This window comes from Pyxicephalus adspersus, chromosome 5, assembly GCF_032062135.1.
Source record: "Pyxicephalus adspersus chromosome 5, UCB_Pads_2.0, whole genome shotgun sequence".
NCBI lineage: Eukaryota > Metazoa > Chordata > Amphibia > Anura > Pyxicephalidae > Pyxicephalus > Pyxicephalus adspersus.
Genome location: NC_092862.1, coordinates 136,732,697 through 136,759,439, shown reverse-complemented (window position 1 = coordinate 136,759,439; position 26,743 = coordinate 136,732,697). Strand labels below are relative to the sequence as shown.

Genomic DNA, 26,743 nt, shown 5'->3' with positions numbered 1-26,743 from the left:
ATGTACCAAAGCAAAAGTGAAAAAAAATGAAAAATGTAGCAACCATTTTCATGAAAGGCCTATGGGATTATCTTTGTACACAGTTATTGCCATAGTCTCATCTAGTAACAAAATGGCACAACTTATGTATTAAGAACACTAACTAGAGAGTGGCATTCAATTTTTATTTCCCATAAAGGTAAAACTGATAGCCAGTACGTTTCGGTGTCTTAATCAATCTCACTTCATCAGGGCTTCTGTGGGAGAGGTTTAAAAGAAATATGGACAGGTCATGTATCCCGGAGTTCACTTATCAAGCACTGATTAATGTGTACCTAACCTTAACATTTTTACTTTACATAGGTAGATAACCCTTCTATATAAAGTCAAAATGTTGTGTGCAACATTTAAAAAAAAAAAAGGGTGCAGCACCGTCCCTTTAAGTTTTGATCACTGCAGTGATCAAGACTTAATGGGAGCGCAGAGCCTCCCGGGATACCTATGTCATGCATCCCTGGGAGGCTCTGGCTGCTCCTTAATCTCGGGCATGTGCAGAATGGGCATTTTTCCATCAGGAGGAAAGAGATGTCGATATCACGCATGCGCAGAGAGAAAAGCTCAAAAAGAAGACTAAAGATGACGGTGCGTTGCGCTTTCTCTGTGTCGCTACGAAGAGGAATTCCAAGCCAACGCAGGACTGGATTGTGGGAAGTACCAGCGCCATTGAGGGATTTGCGAAATTATATCGAAGTGTAATTTTTAGTTCAGTTCCGCTTAAGGCTACGTACACATGTGCAATGGTTCTCGTCTGATAATCGACTCAGGGCTGATATAGAAAGAGAATGTTGCGTCTGTACGGTGCTCGTCGTCCATCATCTGAAGGATTGTCCTGGCAGATCCACGGATACTGGATAACGACTGATCATAATGCATGTGAATAAGAGAGAGCGCAGCGGGTTGCCGCTCGGTCATTCTTCCCTTCCCTGCTACATAGAACAGAGCGGTAAAGTATGTACAGCCCTCGTTCATGAATTGTGCAGTCTTTTGTCAAATATTGCATGTGTGTACATAGTACATGTCTTCTTCATCAAAGTTTCATTGGTAAAGCCACCAAAATACATTGGCTATCATTCCTGCTCTTATTAGAAATTGAGCTGAACTTTCAACCATACATTTAGAGTTCCCATCAGTCCACCAAACTAATGGCAACCCAGGGAACTTTGGACCCAATGGATCCTGGAGTGCAGCCTCCAAATATCAACATCTAAATACCTACCAAAATCCAAATCCAACAATCCAATCAAATCAATTAGTACGCCAAAACTGACACATAAGAATGTCAACTTGCAAATGAAAGATTCCTTTAAACCCTAAATACACCCATTGGCAACCTTCAAATGGGGTGCACAATCCATGTGGTTGGTCATAAATTAAGCCACATAATGGTGATAATCAGCTCATCCGTGCAAATCAAATCCTTCCACAGCAATGACACAAGCCAAACAATCAACAGACTTTGACGGCAAAGCTGGTAAACGTAACAAAGACCCTTGCGTTGACATGTGTATCTTTAGTCCATTTGGATTGTGTGGCGGCCAAACTTTGAATGGCTTTCATTTGCATGGATGTGCTCATCACTGATACTACATAACATAATAATATAACCCTGACTTCATCCCACAACAAGCTTTCCTGCAAAGAAATAATCAGGACAGGTACATGATGAGTTAAATAGTGCCGAACTGAATAAAGAAAGTTTCCTAAATCCACTTACAGCCATCGAAAGATGTAATAAAAATTAAAGGTACAAGTGTCAGCTTGTTGACGTGTTTTGTACTCGAAAGTGCTTAATCATAAGGCTTATGATTAGACACTCAAGTGCAAAACGTGTCAAGACACCGGCTGACACTTGTGCCTTCAATTTTTAATAAGTCTTTTAAAGTCTGGAAGTAGATTTATGGAATGGTTTTTATACAAATCAGCATTGCTTTTTATTTTATTATGGAAATACACTGCCTGGCCAAAAAGTCTAATATTTCATTGGGCCACCTACATGGTATTGTTAAGCTCATGCAATGTTACACAATTAAATTCTATTTAGAGCTGCATTAGGATTTCCCCAAGATCTCGTATTGATGATGGGAGAGTCCGAGCGCTATGTAAAGTCTTCTCCAGCACATCCCAAAGATTCTTGAAGGAGTTCAGGTCTGGACTCTGCTGGACTCTCCCTGAACCAAACTTGCACAGCCTGAGACCGATGAATCCTAGCATCCTAGCATCCTTGCCCTCATAGGCAACCCTAAATCACAGCACTGCCCCCACAGGCACCCCAGATCATACCATTGCCCCCACAGGCACCCCAGATCATACCAATGCCCCCACAGGCACCCCAGATCATAACACTGCCCCAACAGGCACCCCAGATCATAACATTGCCCCCACATGAACCCCAGATCATAACACTGCTCCACAGGAACCCCAAATCATAGCACTGCCCCCACAGGAACCCCAGAACATTACACTGCCCTCACAGGCACCCCAGATTACAACACTGCCCCTACAGGCTCCCAGATCATAACACAGCACCCCAGATCATGGCACCCAGGCACCCCAGATCATAACACTGCCCCTACAGGCACCCCAGATCATAACACTGCCCCTACAGGCATCCCAGATCATAACACTACCCCTACAGGCACCCCAGATCATAACATTTCCCCCAAGGGCACACCAGATCATACCACTGCCCTCATAGGTAACCCTAAATCATAGCACTGCCCCCACAGGCACCCCAGATCATAACACTGCCCCCACAGGCACCCCAGATCATAACACTGCCCCCACTGCCCCCACAGGCACCCCAGATCATAACACTGCCCCCACAGGCACCCCAGATCATAACACTGCCCCAACAGGCACCCCAGATCATAACACTGCCCCAACAGGCATACCAGATCATACCATTGCCCCCACAGGAACCCCAAATCACAACACTGCCCCCATACGAACCCCAGATCATAACACTGCCCCCACAGGCAAACCATATCATAACACTGCCCTACAGGGCATCAGTGGTCATTTTGAACAGGCAGTGTAAAATATTTGATAACCTAGGAACCTAAGGATGCTTTTAAGGAAGGCTGAAAGAAAACAATTAAAATAGGTTCTGAAATAATAATTATGTTAATAAAAATAAGGCCAACTGGTTGAAAAGCAGTTAGCAGGCCAACTGGTTGAAAACTAACCTAAAAGTTTCTGACTGATATGGATGAGCTGCCCCCAGAGACACTTTTATGTTTTTGCCATGTTTATGCACTGGATCACTTTAAGGACCGAATGCCTTGCTGTGAGCGCATGTTGTGTACCTGCACTGCAAATTCAAGCACTTTTAATCATTTCCCAAGATGAGAACCAGAAAGCCTGTAATTAAATGAGGAAAGGATGCAATTATAGGAGCAGGAAATAAATCTTGGCAATGTAATAATGTTCAATAATGTAATGAGCCCAGGGTAATTGATTCTGGCTACTGTAACCCTGGATGTTATTACATAAAGAGCGGCTTTGGCGTGCTTGGGAAAGGGCATAAGTTCATATCAACAGAGGGAAAACACAACCAAGACCAATTTTTTTAAATTTTTTTCTCCTATTGTCTCATTTTAAGAGTTACTCTGCCCAAAGATGATATTTACATTTTCTTGTAATATTGCAAACCTGCTCTCATGGTACAACAGCTAGGGTTTTAGGCAGATTTTAATACCAAAATGCAAAAAGGGAATGCATCTCATTAGTTTATAATTAGAAAATTTGCTGTATATACAAATAGAGTGGCAGCTGCTAGATTTCTCCTTGGGGGAGAGGGGTAGCAGTATTGGGCAAATAGGGGTTTTTGCTTTGCGTTTCATACACTTCCCCCTTCCAGACACTACAGATCACAGTGGGAGGGTTTTAGTAGCAGAGGCAGAGCTGTCAATCCAGAGGGCAGTGGGTGGGGCCAGGTGCTGATAAACAAGTCATAGGCTCAGGCATCAGAAGATGGTGATAGCCACGCCCCTGCAACATCCTTTCCCGCTGTAATGTATGCAGGTACAGCTTACGTAAGAGTGACAACTTTGCTCTAACTTCAGGAGCAGTGCAGCATCCATGTCACCCCATCACAGGAAGACTTTATTGGCATGATCAACAAGTTTTTGTTGGACTTTGCAGGGGCACCAAAGCTTTAGGTATACTATATACCGGTATATGAAATTTGCTCAGCTTTTTAAAGTCCTAATAAATTTAATTACAATTTAATTACAGGTTCCCTTTGAGAAATAAAATGCTTGTGGAATGATCGGCTTACAGCCAGCATTAGTCAGGATGGGGATCACGCAGCTCCTCGCTCTGACAGTTCACGTCATCCCCCTCTTCACTCCACATGGCAGGACTCACACACAAGCAGATGGTAAGTAGGTTGGTGCCACCTTGTAAATCCTGACCGCCTCTTTACATTCACATAAGCCGGTGAGTCCTGTCTGCCACAAAGCTATGCTAAATTGAGGAACTTTATTTTTGGTTATCAGCACCAAAGCAGACTTTACAGCAAGTCATAAAACCGTGATGATCCCCAGCAGAGACGTCCATCACACTTCTCTAAATCGGACCTAAGAATAGCTTCAAAATGACAGAACTGGGACAGAAAGTCATATTTTGGTGACAATATTTAAGGAAGTCTGGGAGGAGGCTCCAATGTCCAACTTGTTTAGTTACTGATCCAAAAACTAAACTTTTCAGACTTTGCTGGTTGTCTGCTGGTTTCAGATCTGTGATTGGGAACCGAGTTATTAATAGAAGTTTTATAGCTGAACTTCAGGCAAACAGCCAAACACATATTTAAAAGACATAAATGGCAGAGGTGTTACCTGCAAAAGGATTAAAAAAAGTCTGCAGCCACTCCTAGGATATACCCAGCCCTGACACAAAACAAAGCCAAGGTGGTGACCTGACTTTCCCTATGGTAGTTAAGCATTAAACAGCTTGGTCAGCTCTCCGCCCTCAACGTGTGATTGGACAGAGAAGAAGAAGGAACCTCAAACTGCTATATAAGGTCTTCTCTCTCCTCTTCCTAATTATTCCTTGTTGGTCCATGTGCTTGCAGTGTAACCTACTTGGCTCCTTCCATATCCCAATCTATTTTTCCCTCTGATGAAGTGACTCAGATATCACTGACCCAGATACTACTGACACCCAAAGATCATCTTTACCTCCCGGCAATTATGGTCATCTCTCTCCTCTTCTTAAGTATTCCTTGTTGGCCCATGTGCTTGCAGTATAACCTGATTGTCTCCTTCCTTCTCCCAGTCTATTTTTCCATCTGATGAAGTGAGTGCTGTTAATTAAAGCGTGTCGGAAACTAACAACTGCATACAAACACATCCGGCATCATGTATCTAGTACTAGTTAGTCAAGTTTATCTGGACTTGTTCTTGTAATGTTGAAGATGTTTCGCCAATGTCGATGAACAGAAGCAGCAGCTTTCTGTGCAGCATTTCTGCTATATCTGGATGGCAGGAATAGATGAACCCCCCCTGCACATGTGCAGGAGTTATGGCATTCTGGTCTGACCAAGGTTCAGGATGATTGAAGATCCTGAACCCGGGAGAGAAACCAGGTTAGGTTGTCAGTGAGTTTAGTGCCATCAAACTATATCAAACTCCAAAACTTTTTGCATTGGATAGAACAGACAGCAATTCAAGGAGAACTTTCACCAATATATTGTGTCTGATTTAGTAAAGCTCTTCAAGATTGGAGAAGATAGACTATCATGGCAACCTAGACCAGTATTGAAAACATTTGCCAACTAATAGAAAATTATTTTTAAGAAATTCATTGCAGTTTGCTGGATCACCCAGGTTCTTCCATGAAAGTCTATCTTCTCCAGTTATGGAGAAACCCATGTAAGGACCTATTTCTGTCCTGGTTCTACAAAAACTTGCCTGGTTGCTGTTCTGATTCCTTGCCTCAAATACTTTCTGAATCACTGACCCAGATACTACTGACACCCAAAGATCATCTTTACCTCCAGGCAATTCACATTCTTTACAAGGAGTTCAGCTTAACAGTCCACCTAAAACCCAACAGGTTTCTCCGGCCATCTGTGTCTCATCCGGGAGAGTTCGTATTGCCCATCCTATTCCAATCAAGCAAAATTTAGCTAAAGTCCGTTCTTGACTCCACAAGCATTGGCATTGCACTTTTATTTCTTTTATTACATTTTTAACAACATAAACCAAACAGAATTTCTAAACCTTCCCGAATGCAATAAAAATCAGAAGTTCTGGATTTATATATATTTTATTATAGTTACGTTTATTGTACTCCTACACTTTTGTTGTTGCTGCTTGTTTGTTTTTAATGTACAATTTTTTAGCCTAAAGCGCACCTAAACTTAAATTTTTACTTTACATAGACAGGTAGACAACCCTTCTAAATAAATGTTTTTTCTTTTTTTAAAATAAAAAGGGTGCAGCACTGCCCCGCGAGGATCAAGACTTAATGGGAGCGCATAACCTCCCCGGATACCTACATCACGCATTCAGGGGGGCTCTGGCTGCCCTTTTTGCATATGCTTTAACCTCGGGCATGCAGAAAAAGGCCATTTTTCTATCAAGCATGCACAGTGAGATCAGCTCTATTTTTTCCCGGTACGTCACCCGATCTTGTACCTGCGCAGTGCGAGATCGGGTGACGTGGAAAGAAAGACAAGAAGAAGATGGAAGAGAAAACAGATGATGGCGGCACTCAGTGCTTTCTTTGCACCGGGACGAAGAGGAATTCCAAGACGACACAGGACCGGATCGTGGGAAGGACCAGCCCCAACAAGGGATCTGCAGCTTTAAAGTGTAATTTTTTTATTTTTAGTTTAGTTCCGCTTTAAGGACAGATTCTGACCTGCTTCGAGATTGAGAATGCCCGTGTGACTGGCACCACAGCCCTGGTTCTGAAAGCTCTGCATATTTACCAGCTGCCGGCAGTGAGCTGTGCTGCTACTGTTCACAATTGCCCCCCATTCAATCTCTGGGATAAGCTGCATTTAGAGTCCACCCAGAGGCAGAGGTTCCCTGGCATAAGGAAGCAGTAACCACATCGCAACCTCATGCCCAGTATGAACACAGCCTTACTGCATTTTATTAACGGACGTCGATTTATTTATATCGTTTTTAACTCCATAAAAATCACTTCTGACAAGTGACACAAGTTGTACAGATACAGTTATCTATGCAATGTAACATGTCGGTTCTGCTTTACAAAGCGAAAGATCGCTCAATGCAAATGTTGAAAAGCCGATTAAAAACCAATTGATTGCGCTAGTATGCAATGCATTTAATGAATCAGTCCAACAAAAGGAAAGCACAGTGAAGTTTATTTCCAATCGAAAAGAAATTGACTGAGCAATCTCAACAACTCGTCATGTACTTGACTGACCAATCAAGGTTCCTTTAGTTCTACACTGGGTATACATCACTTTGCTGATCTAATTCAGAAAAATTAAAATTGATTTATAGTTAGTTCGATGAAATTATAAAATTGTTGGTTTTACTCAGCAGTAAAATAGATTTTTGTATACCGAGCTTTAAATGTTCAAATATTAAAATAACCACTAGAGAGAATAAACAATAAAACTGCAATCATTTGGCCACAATTCTAAGCAGCCGTTGAGATATCAGACGCACAGGGAGTGTATTGTTTTTAATAAATCGGATGACTCATACACTTGGAAAGAGAGAAAGAAGAATAAAGAATATTCGCTGAATAGAACTAGGATACAGAAGAAGAGCCAGACTATGTAATGAGCAAATATGGCCGTTCCCATGTACTTCCCATACACTTATAATCTTTACTATTATTATTACTATTATTATTTTTATTATTATTATTATTATTATTATTATTAATAATCTTCTTAAACAGGATTTTTATATAGCGCCAACAAATTATGCAGCGCTGTACATTAAATAGGGGTTGCAAATGACAGACAGATACAGACAGTGACAAAGAAGGAGAGGACCCTGCCCCGAAGAGCTTACAATTTAAGAAGTGGGGAAATATCACACAACAGAAGGGGAATATGGAATGGTGGGAAGTAGTGAGGGTTTATAAGACAGAAGAGTGTGAGAATAAGTCAGTTTGAAAAGATGGGTTTTATGGGCTCTTTTAAATGATCAGAAAATAGGAGCAAACCGAAAAGGATGAGGAAGACTTTTCCAGAGAGTCGGAGCAGCTCTAGAAAAGTCTTGGAGCCTTGAGTGTCATGAGGTTATGAGTGGGGAAGTCATTTGTGGGTCTTTGGAGGACCAAAGAGAGGGCCAAATCAGGTCAGAAAGGTAAGTGGGACAAGAACTGTGAAGGGATTTGAAGGCAAAGCTTGATTTTGATTCTAAGGTGAAATGGAAGCCAATGAAGAGAACTACAAAGAGATGCAGAGGAAGAGGAGCGGTGGGAAGGATGGATGAGTCTGGCTGCAGCATTCATAAATTGTAGATTGTAGAGGAGAGAGTCCAGTTAGTGGATTACCAGAGAGGAGGAGGTTACAGTAGTCCAGATGAGAGATGAAAAGAACGAGTAAGGAGTTTGGTGGTCTCTGGGACTGGTAGGAGCTTATTTTGGAGATGTTGCGCAGGTGAAAGTGACAGACCCTGGAAATGTTCTGAATATGGGGGGTAAATGAGAGGGCAGAATCAAAGTTGGGCTCTGAACCGCGGAAGCTTTGCCTCTAAAAAGTAAGCAAGGAGCAAAAGACTAGACATTTGCCGCATGGAACAGTGCAAAATCGAGTGACTCATAGGCAGGTGTAAATCTGCCCTATCTGACATTTCTGGAAGTTCCCTATGAGATATGAAACATTTTTATTTTGAATCAGTTTAATGCTACATACACTTGCTTGATAATTGCTAATGAAAAAGGATGATCATGATTATCTCTATAAGTACTATATCCAAAGTTCATGGTGCATTAGCCTGGTGGTAAATGTCTCCAACATTTCTGGCCATTGGGAAGAATGTCACCCTTACAGATAGCCAAGAAGATCATTGGGTCACTTAAAATGAGTGACATATTGCTCATTGCTTAAGGAACCCCTAGCAACTTCCAAAGGAACCATAGGATTCCATTATTATTATTACACAGTATTTATATAGCGCCATCATATTACGCAGCGCTGTACAAAGTCCATAGTTGTGTCACTAACTGTCCCTCAAGGGAGCTCACAATCTAATATCCCTACCATAGTCATATGTCATTTATACAGTCTAAGGCCAATTTTTAGAGGGAAGCCAATTAACCTCACTGCATGTTTTTGGGATGTGGGAGGAAACCAGATTACCCGGAGGAACCTGATCTAGAGTGTGTACAGTGGTCCCACAACGTCATTTGGCGATTTGTTGGTCAACCTCCAACCAATGACCACTGTCAATTCCTATAGGGGAGGATGCAGCGGCTTGCACTCCCCTATCCTTTGCCCCCTCTACAGAACAATGTTGTATGTGCAGCAATCCATCATTCTAGTCTTCCTGGAAATTTGATCACAAAGGATTGTCTCCAGCATCAGAATTTGAAGTCAGAATTAGCCTTAAGCTAATGCAGCAGCCATAATTTGCCATACCGCCATTTTACCAAAAACAAACCAGCAGGTCCCCCTACAAGGTCTCCGGAATCTGGAGTTTGGTAAAGTGAATGCAAACACTTCATCCCCAGAAAGCCAAACAATATTAGCATATTATTCCAGCACAGCAGACATAAACCCGACTTGTAAATGATGCTTCACGGAAGTTAGCAGACACGGAGACAACCAGCAACAACCTGATGTGATTATACTTTATAATTTATTAATCGGGAAATATAGGAGTTGTATGGAGTCACAGCATTTCCATTCTTATCTAATTGTCAGCCACTATTAAATTACATATTCCGGGACAATATTCTCTATCGCGGTTACATAAAAATGATCAGAAGAGATCTCAAAACATGGAACTGCCGCTTTGTAGCAATAAACTGAACAACCAAGTACAGATGAAATTAAAAATTCACAAAGTCATGTCAGATCTTCAAAAGGAGCCACACAGGGATTACTCGTAGAAAAAAAATATATTCATTAAGTGTACTACTAACATGCTGCTGCTTTGTTATATCCAAGTAAAGCAAAGAAAGCAAATAAAACTTTTGCCTTTTTCTTGCTTTTTCCTGAATTATGTTTTGGGACCAAGAAGGTTCAAGAGCTAAATAGGTCCAAAACTAGGTGACTGCACATAACTATTGTGATGCACATATCTCATAAACTTAAAAAAACTAATTTTACCTCCCCTTCAATAACTTCCTCATTTTGTATGTCATGTGCTCCCCTCCCATACACTGCAGCTCACAATGGGAGGGTTTCAGAAACAAAAGCAGTGCTGCCAATCCAAAAGAAGTGGGCCGGACTGGGTGTGGCCAGGTGCTGATTGGCAGTCACAATCACAGTCAATGTTGATAGCCAAAACCCGTACAAGAATTTCTCATCCTATTGCAGTACAAGTGCAGCAAACACTCCTTTAAGTTCCACATCATTGCAGCCACCTTGTCAACACATCACAAGAACCTGAATGAAGTGTACCTACCTGGCAGGATTACCAGGTATTTGTAAATCTTTGCAGGGAAACAAATTAAACTGTAAATGCAGATGTTTTAATTTATAAGAGCCTATAGTTCTACTTTGCTTACAGACTACAAAAATCCAATCATATCTTAAAACATTGGGGCGACTGCAGGAAATAAAGCATTAGCAGCATACCTCTAGTTTAATGCCACCAAAATTTTGTAGGGACAGGAATGAGTATAAATGGTCAGTAAGATGCAAATAACTCAACTGCAAATAACATGCAAACTGCACTGAATTGAAATTGAGCCAATCAACTTCTGCAAGTACAGCATTTGATTGGCTCAGTTTTAAATTGGAGCCATCTGCATAACATTTGCATTACATTTAATTTTTTCCATACCACAGACCATTTTCCTTCTTAGTTTAATATCAAATCGATTTCCTTCAGAAAACTAGTAATATGATCAAACTGCAATACCAACCCTCACCTGCTGGTGGTGCTACAGATAAAACCTATGCAGTTGTTCTCCCCAGAGAAACGGGAGTACAAAAATCCTCCATGTCAAAGAAATCCATTAACAAAGAGTGGTTCAAAAATAATCTAAATAAAGAAAACTTCTCTAAAAAAAATTTGCAAACTTCTCATCTTCTGTATATTCCATTTGCCTGGCTGTCATGACCATTTTTTAAATACTTTTAGAACAAATATAACAATTGTGGCCTTCTTGGGCGTCGAAAAGGGAGTCGAAATAGCCAGACAACTGGAATTTTGAAGAGGGCAGCAATGGCCGGATCCGTGTTTTGTGGCAGCAGAAACCTGATGATACTATGCAAGGTAATATGTTGGCGCTATATAAATCCTGTTTATAATAGTAATAATGTAAAGTGCACATGCGTATGCGTATTCATGGACTATTGTGCAAATTATAACCAACCACTGACCTAATCAAGCGTGTCATGCCATAGCGGGCGGCATAGTGCAGCGGAGTGTTGTGTTGGTAAGGTTCCCCATAGGACGTGTTGGGGTCCAAGGACTCTTTCAGCTGTGGATTGCTCTCATAGATTTGGTAAGCTAGGTTCTCGTCCCCATTGATCAAGGCTTTGCGGAACTTTGTAGTGGCGTTTCCCATGGTAGTCTAGAGACCGGCACTTGTCTACCCTACGTTCAGCTTCTTGCCAGGAGAATCCACAACATTCCATCCACCCTGCAAAACAAAAAGAAATATTGTATAACTCGCAGAAAGAAACAAACATTCACTTCCCTAAGTCTTAAGGTTTTAGAATGCAAAACTTCAATCAAATTTTAACCAAACTTCTCAAGTGTAAAATCCTTCCCCCCGTCAGGCCAACGAAGCAGACACGGTCTTTCACAAACCCATAATTTGGAGGTATTCAGTGAAAGGAGGACGGATCAAAGCCTTCCTGTCATCAAACTATATAAACGCACAGAAACTCGTGAAACTTTGTAGATTTGCGATATATTATTTGCCAGAAAAGGGGATTTAAAGAACGGTGAAATCTCTTTCTCCTGCTGATGTAGTCCCGCTGATGTTTAAAGGTCACAGATCCAGACAGTGCAGGTCATCGTCTAGAAGAACTGACTGAAAATAGTTTTGATGTCTGGAATTCTTGATTTTTTTTTTTAATGCAGAAATACTTTTAGTCTTCAAGGAAGAAATATTATCTCTAAAAAATAAATAAAAGCTTTGCAGAGGACAGATGCACAGAACGTTCTAGTCAGGTACGTCTGCATTTCAGATGGATGAGTTGCTAAAATATTACAGAGAATTATAGAATAATTGAATATATTGAGTTAAAGGGATAGTCAAGGGAAAGTGATATTACGGTATTTTGGTAGATGATGAGGATGGGCCCCAACTCTTACCCAAACCCCACCAAACTGAAAGCAATGCCCATCTCTTAGATTGTAAGCTCTTCGGGGCAGGATCTTCTCCTCCTCTGTCACTGTCTGTATCTGTCTGTCATTTGCAACCCCTATTTGAACTGGAATAATCAAAAAAGCCCTCAGTCTTTGTCAACCAGCACGCTTCCCCTTTTCCATATGATGCAGGAATGTTGGTCCTAAAATTGAACATAATGGCTTCAGAGAGCCTACAACTGAGCGATTTTGAGCGAATATGAAGTTAGGGTTCCTAAATGAACAGTAATCCAGTTCCCTACATGTCTGCCATTCTGTCAATTGAGAGCCCAAGAGTAGGTGGTGGCACTGGGCAATTGCCCAGATTGCCCTACCCTAAAACTGGCTCTGCCTAGGACAAAAGGAGTGATAAGGAGAGGTACCTTTATTGAAGCAGTTGCATGGTGAGGAGGAAACATGTCCGAATGAGGAATTGGGTATGAATCACTCCTTTTTCCAACCTCCTAGACCAATGTTTCTCAACTAGAGTTCAATTTGGGCCTCTCAGGTTAGTTTAAGTCAGTGGTCGGTGGTATGCAATCGGTGGCCTGTGCGCCCCCCTGTAGGGTCGCCAATCGGTGGCCTGTGCGCCCCCGTGGGGTCAGGAGAAGGACCCCACTGTGTGGGGGCACCGGCCAGAGCCGCCGACCATGTCTTCCGTACGGATTGAATGTCTCTGGACACAACCTGCCCTGAGCCTGCGATGAGAGAGTGGGAAGGTTCTGGCATCATGACGTCATTCTGGGGGAAGTTTCTTCCCCTTTGAGTGACCCACGGCTCCCCGCGCATGCATGGTCCGGAGTCTGTGCATTTAGTGGTCCATAGGCATGAAAAGATAGGCGACCACTGATTTAAGTGACACCAATGATCTTTTTGGTTATCTATAAGGACGACATTCCTGCCAAAGAAATTTAAGAGTCAATCTTCCCACTGACCACCACACTAACGTACTGTGAGCTGTGGATATAGTAATAATAGAAGGGCTTCCCTGAAGACCTGAGAGTTTTTTCAAGAGATCCCCCAAGTTATAAAAGGATGGAAAAGGCTGCCCTAGACTAAACGAATAAACCTAGCCATGCTGGGGGGACCCTCACACCATGTTTCTAATATCTAGAGTTAGTCTTTAACTATACTGTATTACTTTTGAGTAGACACACTCCTTGGTCCTGACATGACAAAAGGAACCTAAAACGCAATCCTCAACATTTGATGATTCAACTAAGGTGTAATCGACTTATACCTTGCTTTCCCTGGTTCCTTTGTTCCCGAATCATCAACTTTACATTTTTCAGTTTTTACATGATGTCTTAGTGCTTCTCTATGAAATTATGAATATTATTATCATGCATTTACTAACTTTTTATGCAATAATAAAGTGCTTGTCACAATGCTATAGGGCAGGATGGTGGACCCTCTGTGTCACCAGCTCAGTTGGCAGAGACGTGCGCGGGGCGCAGAGACGTGCGCAAGTCACAGAGTCTAAACAGCTGCCCAGTCTTCTCCAGAGCCTCTAGAGGTGACGATGTTATACAGTGGGCAGCTGCCAGGTTGCGGCCCCTATGCATGCAGAGGCAGGTGTCTGCTGGCACATAGGAATCAGCCGAGGTACCAAAACGCAAGGCATAAGCGTGGTTATACAAGCCTGAGGTCAGGGCAGGCAGGAAGCAGGACTAGGGTCAAATCCAGAGTCAGTAGACAGGAAATTAGCAATAGGAGAAGCAGCCAGGAGTAACTGGTACCTGGAAATAGAGCCTAAGGGAACTCCTTGTACAGGCAACTTCCAGTTGCCAGTCACTTCCTTATAAACGGAAGGTCATGTGATGGATGGGAGTCATATGATCCGCAGACTCCTAACCCACCACCAGAGGGAGTGCTGGTGAAGAGGCATTCTCAGGTGGTTTTCACATGCCTGCCAGCAGGTGGAGTGCATCTGTGGAACACTCCAGTCCTCTGTAGTAAAGAGGCAGCTGACAGAGTCATATGATCTGGACCAGGAAGTGAGCAGGGACTGGGATCCTGAAGCAGAGTTGGTGCTGGAAGCAGGAGAGTGCAAGGTGGGTGAACCTGAAAGAGGCACAGATCCCCTGCATATGTGACAGTGCACTACCACACTACAAAAATTGTTAAAGGAACATAGCCAGTGATGACTTGGCCTTCAAATTCCCTAGATGTAAATCCAATGGACGCCTGTTAGATTTGCCAATGAAACAAGTGCAACACAAGGAGACCCTGCGTCAAAATCTTCAGGGTCTGCTGGTGCCAGATATCACAGGACACCTTCATAGTCCATCTCTCAATGGGTCAGAAGTGTTTTGGAAGCACATGGGGGACCAGCACAATATTCAGCAAAAGATTTCATGGCATAGCTAGTTTATATATTATGTCAAAATAAATACACAAAAACAGATTTTTCTGCATTGGGTTTATCTTCTGTAACTGCTCCCAATGCAAACAGTACTTCTACCAGAGTCCTCTTTATATCATTCATCCCACTTATTATATACCAAACCCTTTGTACACTCTGTCCTGCTTCTGACTTACACCAGCTGACTTGTCAGCACATGACGGGTCCCATAGCCCAAAAACAAGCGGTTGCAACACACTGTATTAACGTCCTGTCCACCCGACATAAGAACAGATGTGTGTTCACAATGACCACATGAACAACTGACATCCATAAAAGAAGAACCCAGACTCCAGTCTAGTACCGCACAGTAATTATCAGCTGCTGGACTGTGTAAAGCTTTAGATAACTACAATGAATTTATTTGTTCTGCAAGGAAGCTGAGAATATCTATGCGAGAAGAGTTTCGGGCTATGGGGGGGACATGAAGAAACTGTGCAAAACAGTACAGATCCTCCCCAATCACTCCAGGATAGTGCAAGACTTATTTCCAAGAGACATTGACCATGTTTTTACAGGACCTACATATTTATCATCCTATAAAAAAATTTGGCTATTCTGATTCTTTCACTTTGCAGTTGGAAAGGCTCAGAGAAGGAGAATACTCCCACTTGCCTCCACTTGCAATGGAATCTATAGGAAATTGGTGGCCGTATACCTTGCTTTACTTTTAACAACACAAACTCTTGTAGTTTTTGACGTTTTATGACAGCGGTGGTTGGTGAGAACATTTTGGTGTTCCATGGCTCTGTCCCCTGGATGGACACAACCCACCCCACTCTCCCATCACAGGCTCAGACCTCCAAAGCCCTGCGCTACTGTCCCCCCCCCCCCGCAAGCAGGTCTGAGCCTGTGATGGGAGGGTGGGCAGGTTCTGGCATCATGACGTCACTCTGGAGGAAGTTTCTTCCCCTCTGAGTGGCACACGGCTCCCCTCGCGGTCCGTATTCCGTAGATTTAGTGGTCCGTTGGGTCCAAAAGGTTGACAACCACTTTTTTATGATGTTCTTTTATAATTGAATGAGCAAATGGTTGGCACAGGAATAGCAAAGCTGCCATAAAAAATGATGTTTTGACCCGTCTGACTATACATTGCCCTAGAAGTGTGTGAATAAGAAGTCCAGCTGAACAGAATTGTAAATATTTTGGCAAGTGAAGAAGCACACATATACTCATTGACCACTTTACTGGTTCAACTGTTAACACAAATATCTAATCAGCCAATCACAACAGCAACTCAATGCATTTAGTCACCTAGACACTGTGCTAAAGTTCAAATGAGCATCAGAATGGGGAAGAAGGGAGACTTTGAACATGGCATGCTTGTTGGTTCCATGAGAACTGATCTAAATATTTTAGAAGCTGATCTGATTTGCTGGGAATTTCACTCACAACCATTTCTAGGGTTTACAGGCAATGGTCAGAAAAAGGAAAAATATCCATTGAATGGCAGTCCTATAGGCAAAAATGCTTTGTTGAGGTCAGAGGAGAATGGTCAGACTGATTCAAGCTGATATAAAGGCAATAGTAACTCAAATAACCACTGGTTAAAACCCAGGTATGCAGAAAAGCATCTTGTAACACACAACACATTCAATCTTGAAGCAGATGGACTACAGAAGCAGGAGACCCCAATTGGTGTCACTCCTGTGAGATAAGAACAGAGAGCTAATGCCAATGTTTGTAAAGGTTCACCAAAATCTGACAAGAGAAGATTGTAAGTCCTAATTTCTCTATATTTTCTTGGCATGTCTTTTTCTTTCCATTTAGTACCAGCTGAACATTGTTTAAATGCCACAGCCTACCTTAGTATTATTTCTGACTATGTTCATCCCTTTATGACCTCAGTGTCCCCATCTTCTGATAACTACTTCCAGCAGAATAACTCACCGTGTGTCACAAAGCTCAAACTGGTTCCTAGAACATGGCAATGCGTCCTCTCTACTCAAATGGCCCCCACAGTCACCAGATCTCAATCCAATACTGCAGCGGTCACCAACCTTTCAGACCTCACGGACCTTCCTAATGGTGCCTGACAAGGACTGTAGAGGCTCTGATTCATTGATCAGCTCACGGTTAAGTAAAGTATTATTATTGTTACTATTATCATTAGTTACATTATCTTTGGTATTACTAAAGAAATGCAAAATATGTGTTTACTTTTTAATTCCAATCTAAGACCAAACAAGAAATGACAGTTATCAAACAAACTGTTTGATGCCAATAAATATAACAGTTAAAGAAAATACACAGTTATGGCCATACTTACCTAAAAGAGCATCTGAGAAATAAACAAATAAAATAAAGCAATCGCATGAGAATCGGTATTGGCGGAGTGGGGTGACTGTTGTAATGGTGGAAACAATACTGAAGTGTACAGCTCGGCAACGGTTGCCTCATACAACTTAACATTACACTGACGTCACGCTGCGCCTCCATTGTTTTTCGACTCTTTTACAGTTTGTGAATTTAGTGCAATATAAAGGTGAAAATTGTTATTCGGAATATAGTAATTTATTAGAATATTATTTCTGTTTCAAAATTATTGGAACATAAAAATTGCAAATAATGCCCAAATTTTTCTGTGGACCACTGGTTGGCGACCACTGCAATAGAGCAGCTTTGGGATGTGGTGGAAAGGAAGATTCTGATCATGAACGTCCAGCTGACAAATTTGCAATATCTGTGTGATTCTATCATGCCAAAATAGACCTAAAGTCCTTGAGTATTAATTCAATAATCTATATTTACTAATATTTACTGAATCTATGCTATGAAGAATTTCAGCAGTTCCCGATAGCTGTAAGGAGTATCTTAAAAGGAGGCCGGTACATGTATATAGTACAAGTGTTATAATGGTGACTTTTAGCAGTAATCTTACTTCAAATCCTCTTGAAACTGCAAGACAGGACAGAAATTTCAACTTCCTCGGGCTGACCTGAGTAGATAAGGCGCCGATGAAACACAGGGTATAAGAACTTCATATAAACTGCAGACACAACACTGGACAACTGCCAAAGTTTAGAAATAATAGAACTTTCCAGCACAATATTAAACCCTTTACTTCCAGCAGCTGAAAAATCGGTTTTCTTTTTATACAATCCTGAACTGCTTAGTAAAAGGATATAATGTAAATATAAAACACAATACATACAATCTGCTATTATGTTGTGGGATAAAAATGGCTTTTTAAAGTAGACGTAAAACGTGATTGGAAAACATTTGGCTTGCTAAAGCATTGTGTATTATAGACAAATGAAAGTTTTTCCTTGAGGGCTTATTTAACAAATGTGTGTTAGTCTGCATTCACTAAGGGAAGGTTCGGGAACAAGCAATCCCACGTGGATCCCTGCGGCAGGCACTTGGGTCGAAAACCCAAACCGATGGATCTTACAGAACCAGTGCCTGCACATTTGTACCGCTCATTGATGCCCAAATTTATTCCCCATGGTGCTGCCACAGGAAGATGCTACCATGTATTATGGCATGGGGAAGTAGTAAATGCACCGCAACCTCACCTCCAGTATGATCATATCCTTTATTGAATGGCCTGCCAGTGTAATGATCAAAAGAAACACAAGACACTTTTATCTATTACATCACACTGCAACAAACCACTGTGGTGTACTGCAATGCCAGTGTGTTGGCCCATAGGTCTAAATGGGCCCCAAATAAAATATGTTGCACCTTTTGTTTTATCCTTTTTTGCATACCAGTTCTTCTGATCTCATTTGCCTCTCCTGCAGCCATTTTATTTCCCAGGGTTAATATACCAATTGGTCCCAGATCACCATTGACCCCATTGGTAACTCAACCCATTGGCCCCAGTCCAACATTGGCCTAATGGGTTGATTTACATATATATAGTATTTATATAGCTCCAACATTATGCACTGCTTTACAAAATCCATAGTCATGTCACCGGCTCCCCTATTTAATATATAGCATTTGGTAATATGTAACGCTATATAAATTATTATTACACAGTATTTATATAGCGCCAACATATTACTCAGCGTTTTACAAAGTCCATAGTCATATCATATCCATATGTCCCAACCATTGCCATATGTCATTACTACAGTTTAAGGTCAATTTTTGGTGGAAGCCAAATAATCTGACGGTGGGAGGAAACCAGAGTACCCGGAGGAAACCCAGGCTAACACAGGGAGAATCTGCGAACTCTAGGCTAATACTGTCCTGGCTGGTATTTGAACCTGGGACCCCAGCACTGCAAGGGCCAAAGTACTAACATCTGAGCCACGTAGCTGGCCACATGCAGTGCTTAACTTTCTTTTAAGTAAGTCAAAAATGATCTGCAAACTATGCATGAACTCTACTTTAAATGGCAATAATCATTATATATATTTCATGTTCATTTTAAATAATGAGTAGGTATTTCATATCTCTCACAGAGGTCATAGTAGAGGTCATAGAACTCTCATCTGATCAGAACTTTTTTTAAAAACGGCTCCATCTTTGTTCATCCATCATCCAGGTTCACAGTCTATTTCCTTCCTGGACTCTGATGGCACAATCATGTAAATTATGGTGTATGTGCTTTTCTATGCTTTAATCATAAGATAACTGTAATATTTGACATAAAACAACCCATGTTGCAACTTCCAAAGAGGCAATTTGCTTCAAAAATACAATATTACAGTCTAATCACTAGAGAAGAGGATATTGAGTAAATATTTCCTCCTGCCTGCAGCAGACTGATGGTAAGGATGGCATTCTTCTGAATATTGTGATATGTAAGGAATTTCCGGGCACATAACAATAACGTGAGTTCTACTTTACATAATTATATGTTGTAAATTATTTTACCATTTTCATTATTTAGAAATTAATAAATATTAACCCAAACCTCTCAATAAAACCAATGTCTCCTTTAACATCAGTCTGTGCCAGATCTGCCGGCAGATGAGCAGAAGCTTCAATCTTTGTATTTGCTGAGAGTGGCATCCATAAAGCAGATGTAGAAGATAGCAGAGGGGAATAATGGGCACAGAGCAGGACACAAAGGATGAGACTGGCAGACATGGAGATGGTTAGAGCTGCCAGTTCATTAACGTTTCACCCCGGCAGACTGGAAGGCAGATGGTGAAGCCAGAAGCATTGCAGGGGCAGGTTGAGGTTTGCTCCAGATGACCAGGCTGAGATTCTGGCAACAAAGAGTAGGAGCGTGAAGCGCAGGAAGGTCAGGCGCCAAGTGTCCCAGAATGGCTGAAAATTAAAATACCGCTAAGTAGACCCTGGTGAATTTTACAAACATCCTTCCTAAATTAAAGGAACACGAACCCTAAAAGTTGGTACAACCAGATGTTAAATAGGTTTGGATAATATTTAAAAGTAAGTTTAAGTAAAATAAACTTTCACCTAGTCTTGGCGGGTGATCAATGGTTTAAGGTTACAATCAACCAACCATACAACCAGAACAAAATAGGAGCTGCTATTGCTAAAACTTTTTTTGAAGAATGCTAACTATTTGATTTCAATACCTTCACTACCACTCTCTATATAAAAGCAAACTGGAAAAATCAGAAATCTTTAATAACTCATTGGGTCTGATTTATTAAAGCTTTCCAAGGCTGGAGGGGGTACGCTTTTATCAATGAAGCTGGGTGATCCAGCAAACCTGGAATGGATTTCCAAAGAGTAATTTGCTATTTGTTAGCAAATGTTTTCAATCCTGGACCAGATTTATTCCAGGTTTGCTGGATCACCTAGATTTACTGATGAAAGTGTATTCTCTCCAGCCTTGGAGAGCTTTATTAAAGCCAATTTTGCACTCAATTGACCACTGTAAATCATTTTCAATTTGGAAATTGCTCAGTTGAAAGCCCTAAAACGCGGCACATACATACAGTTTTCTGTCTTTCTGATCTTGGAGTAGGAATGGATGGACCAACGCACAGAGAGGAGCTCCTGATCAGATTTGCTTGGTTGTTCATACACAAGACACAACTTGTAGATCTTCAATTGGTATTTGTGAAAGCCCAATCTGTCCATGGCGGACCAAGGACATTGTCTGCTTGTGATCAATGGCTCCACCTCAGATCTAATTAGTTTAATGGATTTAAAAATTAAGTCCATGGGTACCAGGCCTAAAGGGTCAGCACTAGAGCCAAGCAATGGTAGCCCACATACATCTCTCATGTTCTTTACAATTATTTCTCAGAGAGGGGGTTCACCGATCAGCAAAACATAACTGTGGGCATAAAATGGGGCTTTATTTCAGTCTTCTCTGCAACCACAAAGTGCTGATCCTGATATCATTACTTATAGGTCTATGTCCAGCCAAATCTTTAATTCATAGTTTTGGATATAGTTAGACAATGTGCTTGATTTATTAAAGCTCTCCAAGACTGAAGGTAATAGACTATAATATGAGAACTTGGTGATCCAGCAACCTGGAATGGATTTCTTAAAAACCATTTGCTTTTAGTTGGCAAACATTTTCAATCCTGATCCATTCTAGTTTACTAGATCACCCAGGTTCTCCAATGATAGAAGTCTATCTTCTGTAGTTTTGGAGCTTTATTAAAATCAAGACCAATATTAGACATTCAGTACATGACACCATTGAAGAGATTTCCCTGTTCCTGTACTTTTTTATTCCTGGACATTTTATTGGATAGAAGTTTGGGTAACTCTCCTAAAGCAACACAAACATACATTGAAGCTGGTTAGAATAATGATAGAACATACATAAAAATCAATCTTCGGGGCAGGGTCCTCTCCTCCTGTATCACTGTCTGTATTAGTCTGTCTTTTGCAATCCCTATTTAATGTACAGCGCTGCGTAATATGTTGGCGCTATATAAATCCTGTTTAATAATAATAATAATAATAATTACACATTCCCCTTTGTATATAAATAAAGAAGTTGTGTGATACATAAAGAACCTCACAAGGTTACCTCGGAACACAAGTGCAGCTCCAAGAACATAAGGTGCAGAGAACAAAAAGAGTGTAAAGCCTATAAATGGAGACAATTGACTTTTATAAAAAATTGACGCATACAGGAAGTTCGTAGCTCCACTATGGGCCACCACCCCCTGAAATTCCTGGCTGCTTGGTTGTCATGCAGATCTTCTGTCTTCAAGATATCAAATCCCTGACCGAAACAATTATCAGGTGGGTGGCTAAAGAGATTGGTTTCTTGGGAAGTCTATTCAGCCTCATTCACATCTGTATGGTCCTGTATATAACAGCACAATCAGTAATAGTAGGTTGCATTCAACATGTGTTGCATTGTGGTAGCCCATTCGGTGGGTTGCATTATGGCTGCAAATGGCACTACATGGTGTATTAAAGTGCAGTGTTCTCCCAAACCCCTTTAAGCTGGGTGCACCACCCAGCACTTTTCAGTACCCACCTGGCTGTTTTTGGTTGGTTACTAAAAAGTTGAGTCACAATACAGATGTCTCCACCCTTCTACAGTTTCTTCCCAGCCAGAAAAATTCTGGGGAGAATACCGAGGTGTGAAGCCAATTTTAGCAAGCTCTTTAAAACTGTTTACCCTGTAGGGCTGCCACCTGGCTGTTATTTTAGTAGCCTGGCCAGTTTAAAATTCTTGCCAATATCAGTAGAAATAATACCTTAAGGACTGTATTTCTTTTCCAAAACGGAAGTGACCCAAATTTTCAGGTCTACACCCCACTGTGCCCAATACAAGGGGAGCCAACTCTCCCTGCTCACTCATAAGTCTTTTTTATGCCATTTTATGAAGAATGTAACAGAAGGAGCCGGAACACAGGAAGGTGGACAGGAACATCCAAAACTCCCAGGTGGTCAGGATTAGAGACAACAATTATGCAGGAAAATCCTGCTGTTAAAGCAAAGAGGAAAAATTAGAAACCAGTGTTCTCCCCAAAACCTTTTAGCCGGGCGCACCACCCAGCACTTTTCAGTAACCACCCTGCTGTTTTTTGGTGGTTACTGAATAGTTGGATCGCAATACAGAAGCTGCAACCTACCTACAATTTCTTCCTACCCAGCTTAAAAACAGTTCAGGTTAAATACTGGAAACCAAGGACTGACTGAGCTCACCAAACCATATATATATCTCATTTTATTTACCTTCGCAGGGAACTGGGGCCTGCCCCCCAAAATCTAAATTAGGGCATATTTGCAAAAACACACACAATAATGCATGTTATGTGCAAAGTGCATTGCCATTTATTGCCAATGGTACCCCAACCTATTACCCAACGCAGATGCATAACACCACAGTACACTGGTAACAGCCATTCATGCACTGTGTTAGAAAAAAAAAAGGGGCATGTACAATTTTTTGTGAATTTTGGACATTAGCACGCTATCTTTTGATAAGCATTAAGCCTTAAGTCAATACACATTATTACAACGAAACATGCATCAACCCAATGCACCAGGAAGCATGGGAGTCAATGGGTCCTCGTGGACTGTAAGTGTACCGAGACCCTTATTCTCACGCACTTTGTTATGTGGTTATGCACAGCATAGTTTTGTCAGATAAAAATAGCATTTCCTGTTACAGAACTGTAAATGATGTCAGCGAATTCTTCCCATAGCTTATAGAAATATTTCAGTAATTACAATTGTTAAAGTAAGGTATATATATAACTCTGGACAAAAAGTAAAACTTTAGCACAGACGAATCAGTTCTGATAATACCCTTGTGGAATTATTCATCTTGAAGGAGAAAGGGGGCCAAATATCAGATTAGGAAGCCAGGAATGGGCCGAGGGGAAAATTTTATGACCCAACTTGAGCCAAACTAAGCAGGGAAGGGTTATAAACTTTTAATGGCTGTATTATAATTAGACGTTGAGCTGTCCTTGGAATACGTATATGATGGTCCTCATTTTTAGGTCCTTTGTACAAAGTTTTTTGAAAATAAAAACTTCTACTGGGGTGCATGTTTGAAATTAGCGTGGGTTCTTCCTGATACACAAGGACGACCTTTCACTGTACAAAGCATCAAACAAGTGAAAGGCGAGCTGGTTTCCTGATCCCAGAACTACAAAGAGCCTTTGGACTCCTCTGCACTGCACCCCCTCATCTTCTAATTTGGCCTCAAAATTGGGAACAGAGGGGAGAAATAAAAAACAAAACCAGAAAAGTTACTACATGCTGTAAATGGTTGGTATTGGACCCCATTAACAACCTGCTGCCCTAGGCCTTGGCCAACGGGTTCCATTATTCTAACTACGACCCTAACAATAGATAAAAGATGTGATTGGTACCGGAAAGTAGGGGGTATCTCTATCACGGCTGGAAAAACTAAGCCTGAGAGATCCTAACCCTTCCAAAAAGTTTTGTAAAAACATGTCCTAAATGAAATTTGTTCTTTAAAAAGACCCCGTTACCCTTAATAACAGCTTCTTACAATATTTTTTAAGCAGCTTTTTTTTATGATCCTATAAGATTTTCCTGCTTGCTGCAGAAATATTGTAACAAGGCAGACCAGGGGCTTGGAAGTGGCTGCCCAGAGGTCAGGGAATCTGGCCATGAAGAAAGAGTTGATTCTCCGAATGTTAAAAGGCGACAGTAAATTTGGTTTGGGTTATGATATTGAGGCAGAAGCTACAATTTAGGAATTATTTTAGAAATTTTTTTTTAGGATCTTGGTGACAAGGTGTCTTCAAAGTTCAGTAACTTACAAAAACAAAGCAAGTCGCTAAAGATCTGAATGGCCCAACTCCTACACTAGGGGTACGACCCCAATAAAGTCTATGCAGACTCACTCTGCAGGTTGCAATGAAGATTTTAGGCCAAAGGGTAGTAAACTAAAGAGGTGACCATATTTATCGTGAAGATGTAGGCAAGCACCTAGGTTGGGGTGTCTGGGATAGTTTAGGTTGGGTTAGACTATAGGGATGGGGCTGGAAGGTTTTTGTATAAAATGAACTGGTCCTGTCCCATGCAGAATAACTTCTTTGCAATCTCACTTTCTGTGAGCCCAAGAAACCGAGAACCGGTCCCCCAGGGTGCGCCACCAAGACACCATGGGCTCAAAGGAGAATGCTGCTTTCACCTCTCTGCAGAGTTTAGAAAAGTGTTCCCAACCAGGATTCCATGGAACTCTAGGGTTCCTCCAGAGGTTACTGGGGGTTCCTTGAGCAATTTGTCCCTCTCAGGTCAGTTATTCACACCAATAATCTTTTTGTCCATCTGTAAGGGTGACATTCTGTACTGTGAGCTATGAATATAGCAATCACAGCAGTTATTCCCTGAAGACCTGGAAATTATTTTAAGGGTTGCCCCATGTTAAAGAGGTGGAGAAAGGCCGATTTAGAATGAGCCCAATGCTGAAGAATAGGCCAATTGATGTCACCACCCAACCCGACAAAAAGGGAATGGCAAAAGTTTTTAATTTTATATTTTATATTTTTGTTCTTTTTTAATATGGGTGCAGGGCCATTCAAGGGAACAAAATTGTGTTAGGCGAAAAATGGCATTTAAAGCTGAAATAATACCATTTATTGGCTAGCTGTTTCCCCCAATTTTGTTGTTGAGCCTACAGTAATGATACAATCTTTTCGCCCTGAGTTTTACCTGCTTATCCCAGGCCACTAACTCATTGACCCTGATTTATTAAAGCTCTCCAAGGCTGGAGAGGATACACTTTTATCATTGAAGCTGGGTGATCCAGCAAACCTGGAATGGATCTGGTCCAGGATTGAAAACATTTCCTAGCAAATGACTACAAGAAAAACATTCCAGGTTTGCTGGATGGCCTAACTTCACTGATGAAAGTGTATCCTCTCCAGCCTTGGAGAGCTTTAATAAATCAGGCCCAATGTATTGAATCCAGAGACTGTCAGACAACTGGCATTTTTAAAAGAAGGTAGCTTGTCAAATGATTAATATTTATTCATTGCCTGGGAGCTGCTCTTTAAGAGGAGATATTCCATTGCTGCATGACAGGTCCTCTTCAAGGTAGATGTTTTTGCTTTAAGACTTCTGCTATATCCTGACACTTGAGTTCATTGTATATTCAGACATTATTGAGCACCTGGCAGACTGGATTAGTGGTGTACTATGCACACAGCAATCATCACGGTAGAAATATTTCATAGTTTCACATCAAGTCTTCTGGCTTATTATAGTAATTAACATCTCCTAAATACTATAATCTGCAAATTGACTATTAGAAATGTGTGGCACAGATGCCACCTGCACCAATGGCACTGGGTTTCAAAAGAAATGTATTTTCTGACCTAGTAATACTAAGCACAACACAAAATGACTATCACCATAAGGACACACACTGGGCTTGATTTATTAAAGCTCTACAAGACTGGGGAAGATAGACTATCATGGGAGAACCTGAATAGTCCTGGCAAACCTGGAATGAATCTGGTCAAGAACTGAAAACATTTTTTAAATAGTAGCAAATGATTTTTAAGAAATCCATTCCAGGTTTGTTGGATCACCCAGGCTCACCTATAGTAGTCTTTCTTCTCCAATCGTGGAGAGCTTCAATAATTTAGGGCCATTGTATTAGCTGTATGTAATGCTACAGAAAACGGTCAGGGACTGTGAGCACGCTAAAGATGGTGGTAATAGACTACAGGCATGCTACAGGAGATGGTCAAGGCCTTTGGGCATGTTACAAGAAAAGGAAGCCAGGGAGGTCAGGGGCCATATGCATGATACAGGAGACGGTCAGAGACTGCGGGCATGCTACTGGAGACGGTCAGAGACTGCGGGCATGCTACTGGAGACGGTCAGAGACTGCGGGCATGCTACTGGAGACGGTCAGAGACTGGGGGCATGCTACGGGAGACGGTCAGAGACTGGGGGCATGCTACGGGAGACGGTCAGAGACTGGGGGCAT

At 41.5% G+C, this 26,743-nt stretch overlaps 1 protein-coding gene across 2 annotated transcripts in view; it reads right to left on the bottom strand.

Annotated features, from left to right (window-relative positions):
* The window catches only part of ANKIB1 (ankyrin repeat and IBR domain containing 1), a 118,975-nt gene that overhangs the window by 68,884 nt on the left and 23,348 nt on the right, over positions 1-26,743 (bottom strand). For both annotated transcript variants that reach the window (XM_072412849.1, XM_072412848.1), the window contains one exon: positions 11,531-11,793. In XM_072412849.1, the coding sequence (XP_072268950.1) occupies positions 11,531-11,718 (188 nt within the window). In that variant the 5' untranslated portion in view covers positions 11,719-11,793. The remainder of the gene's footprint in view (positions 1-11,530; positions 11,794-26,743) is intronic.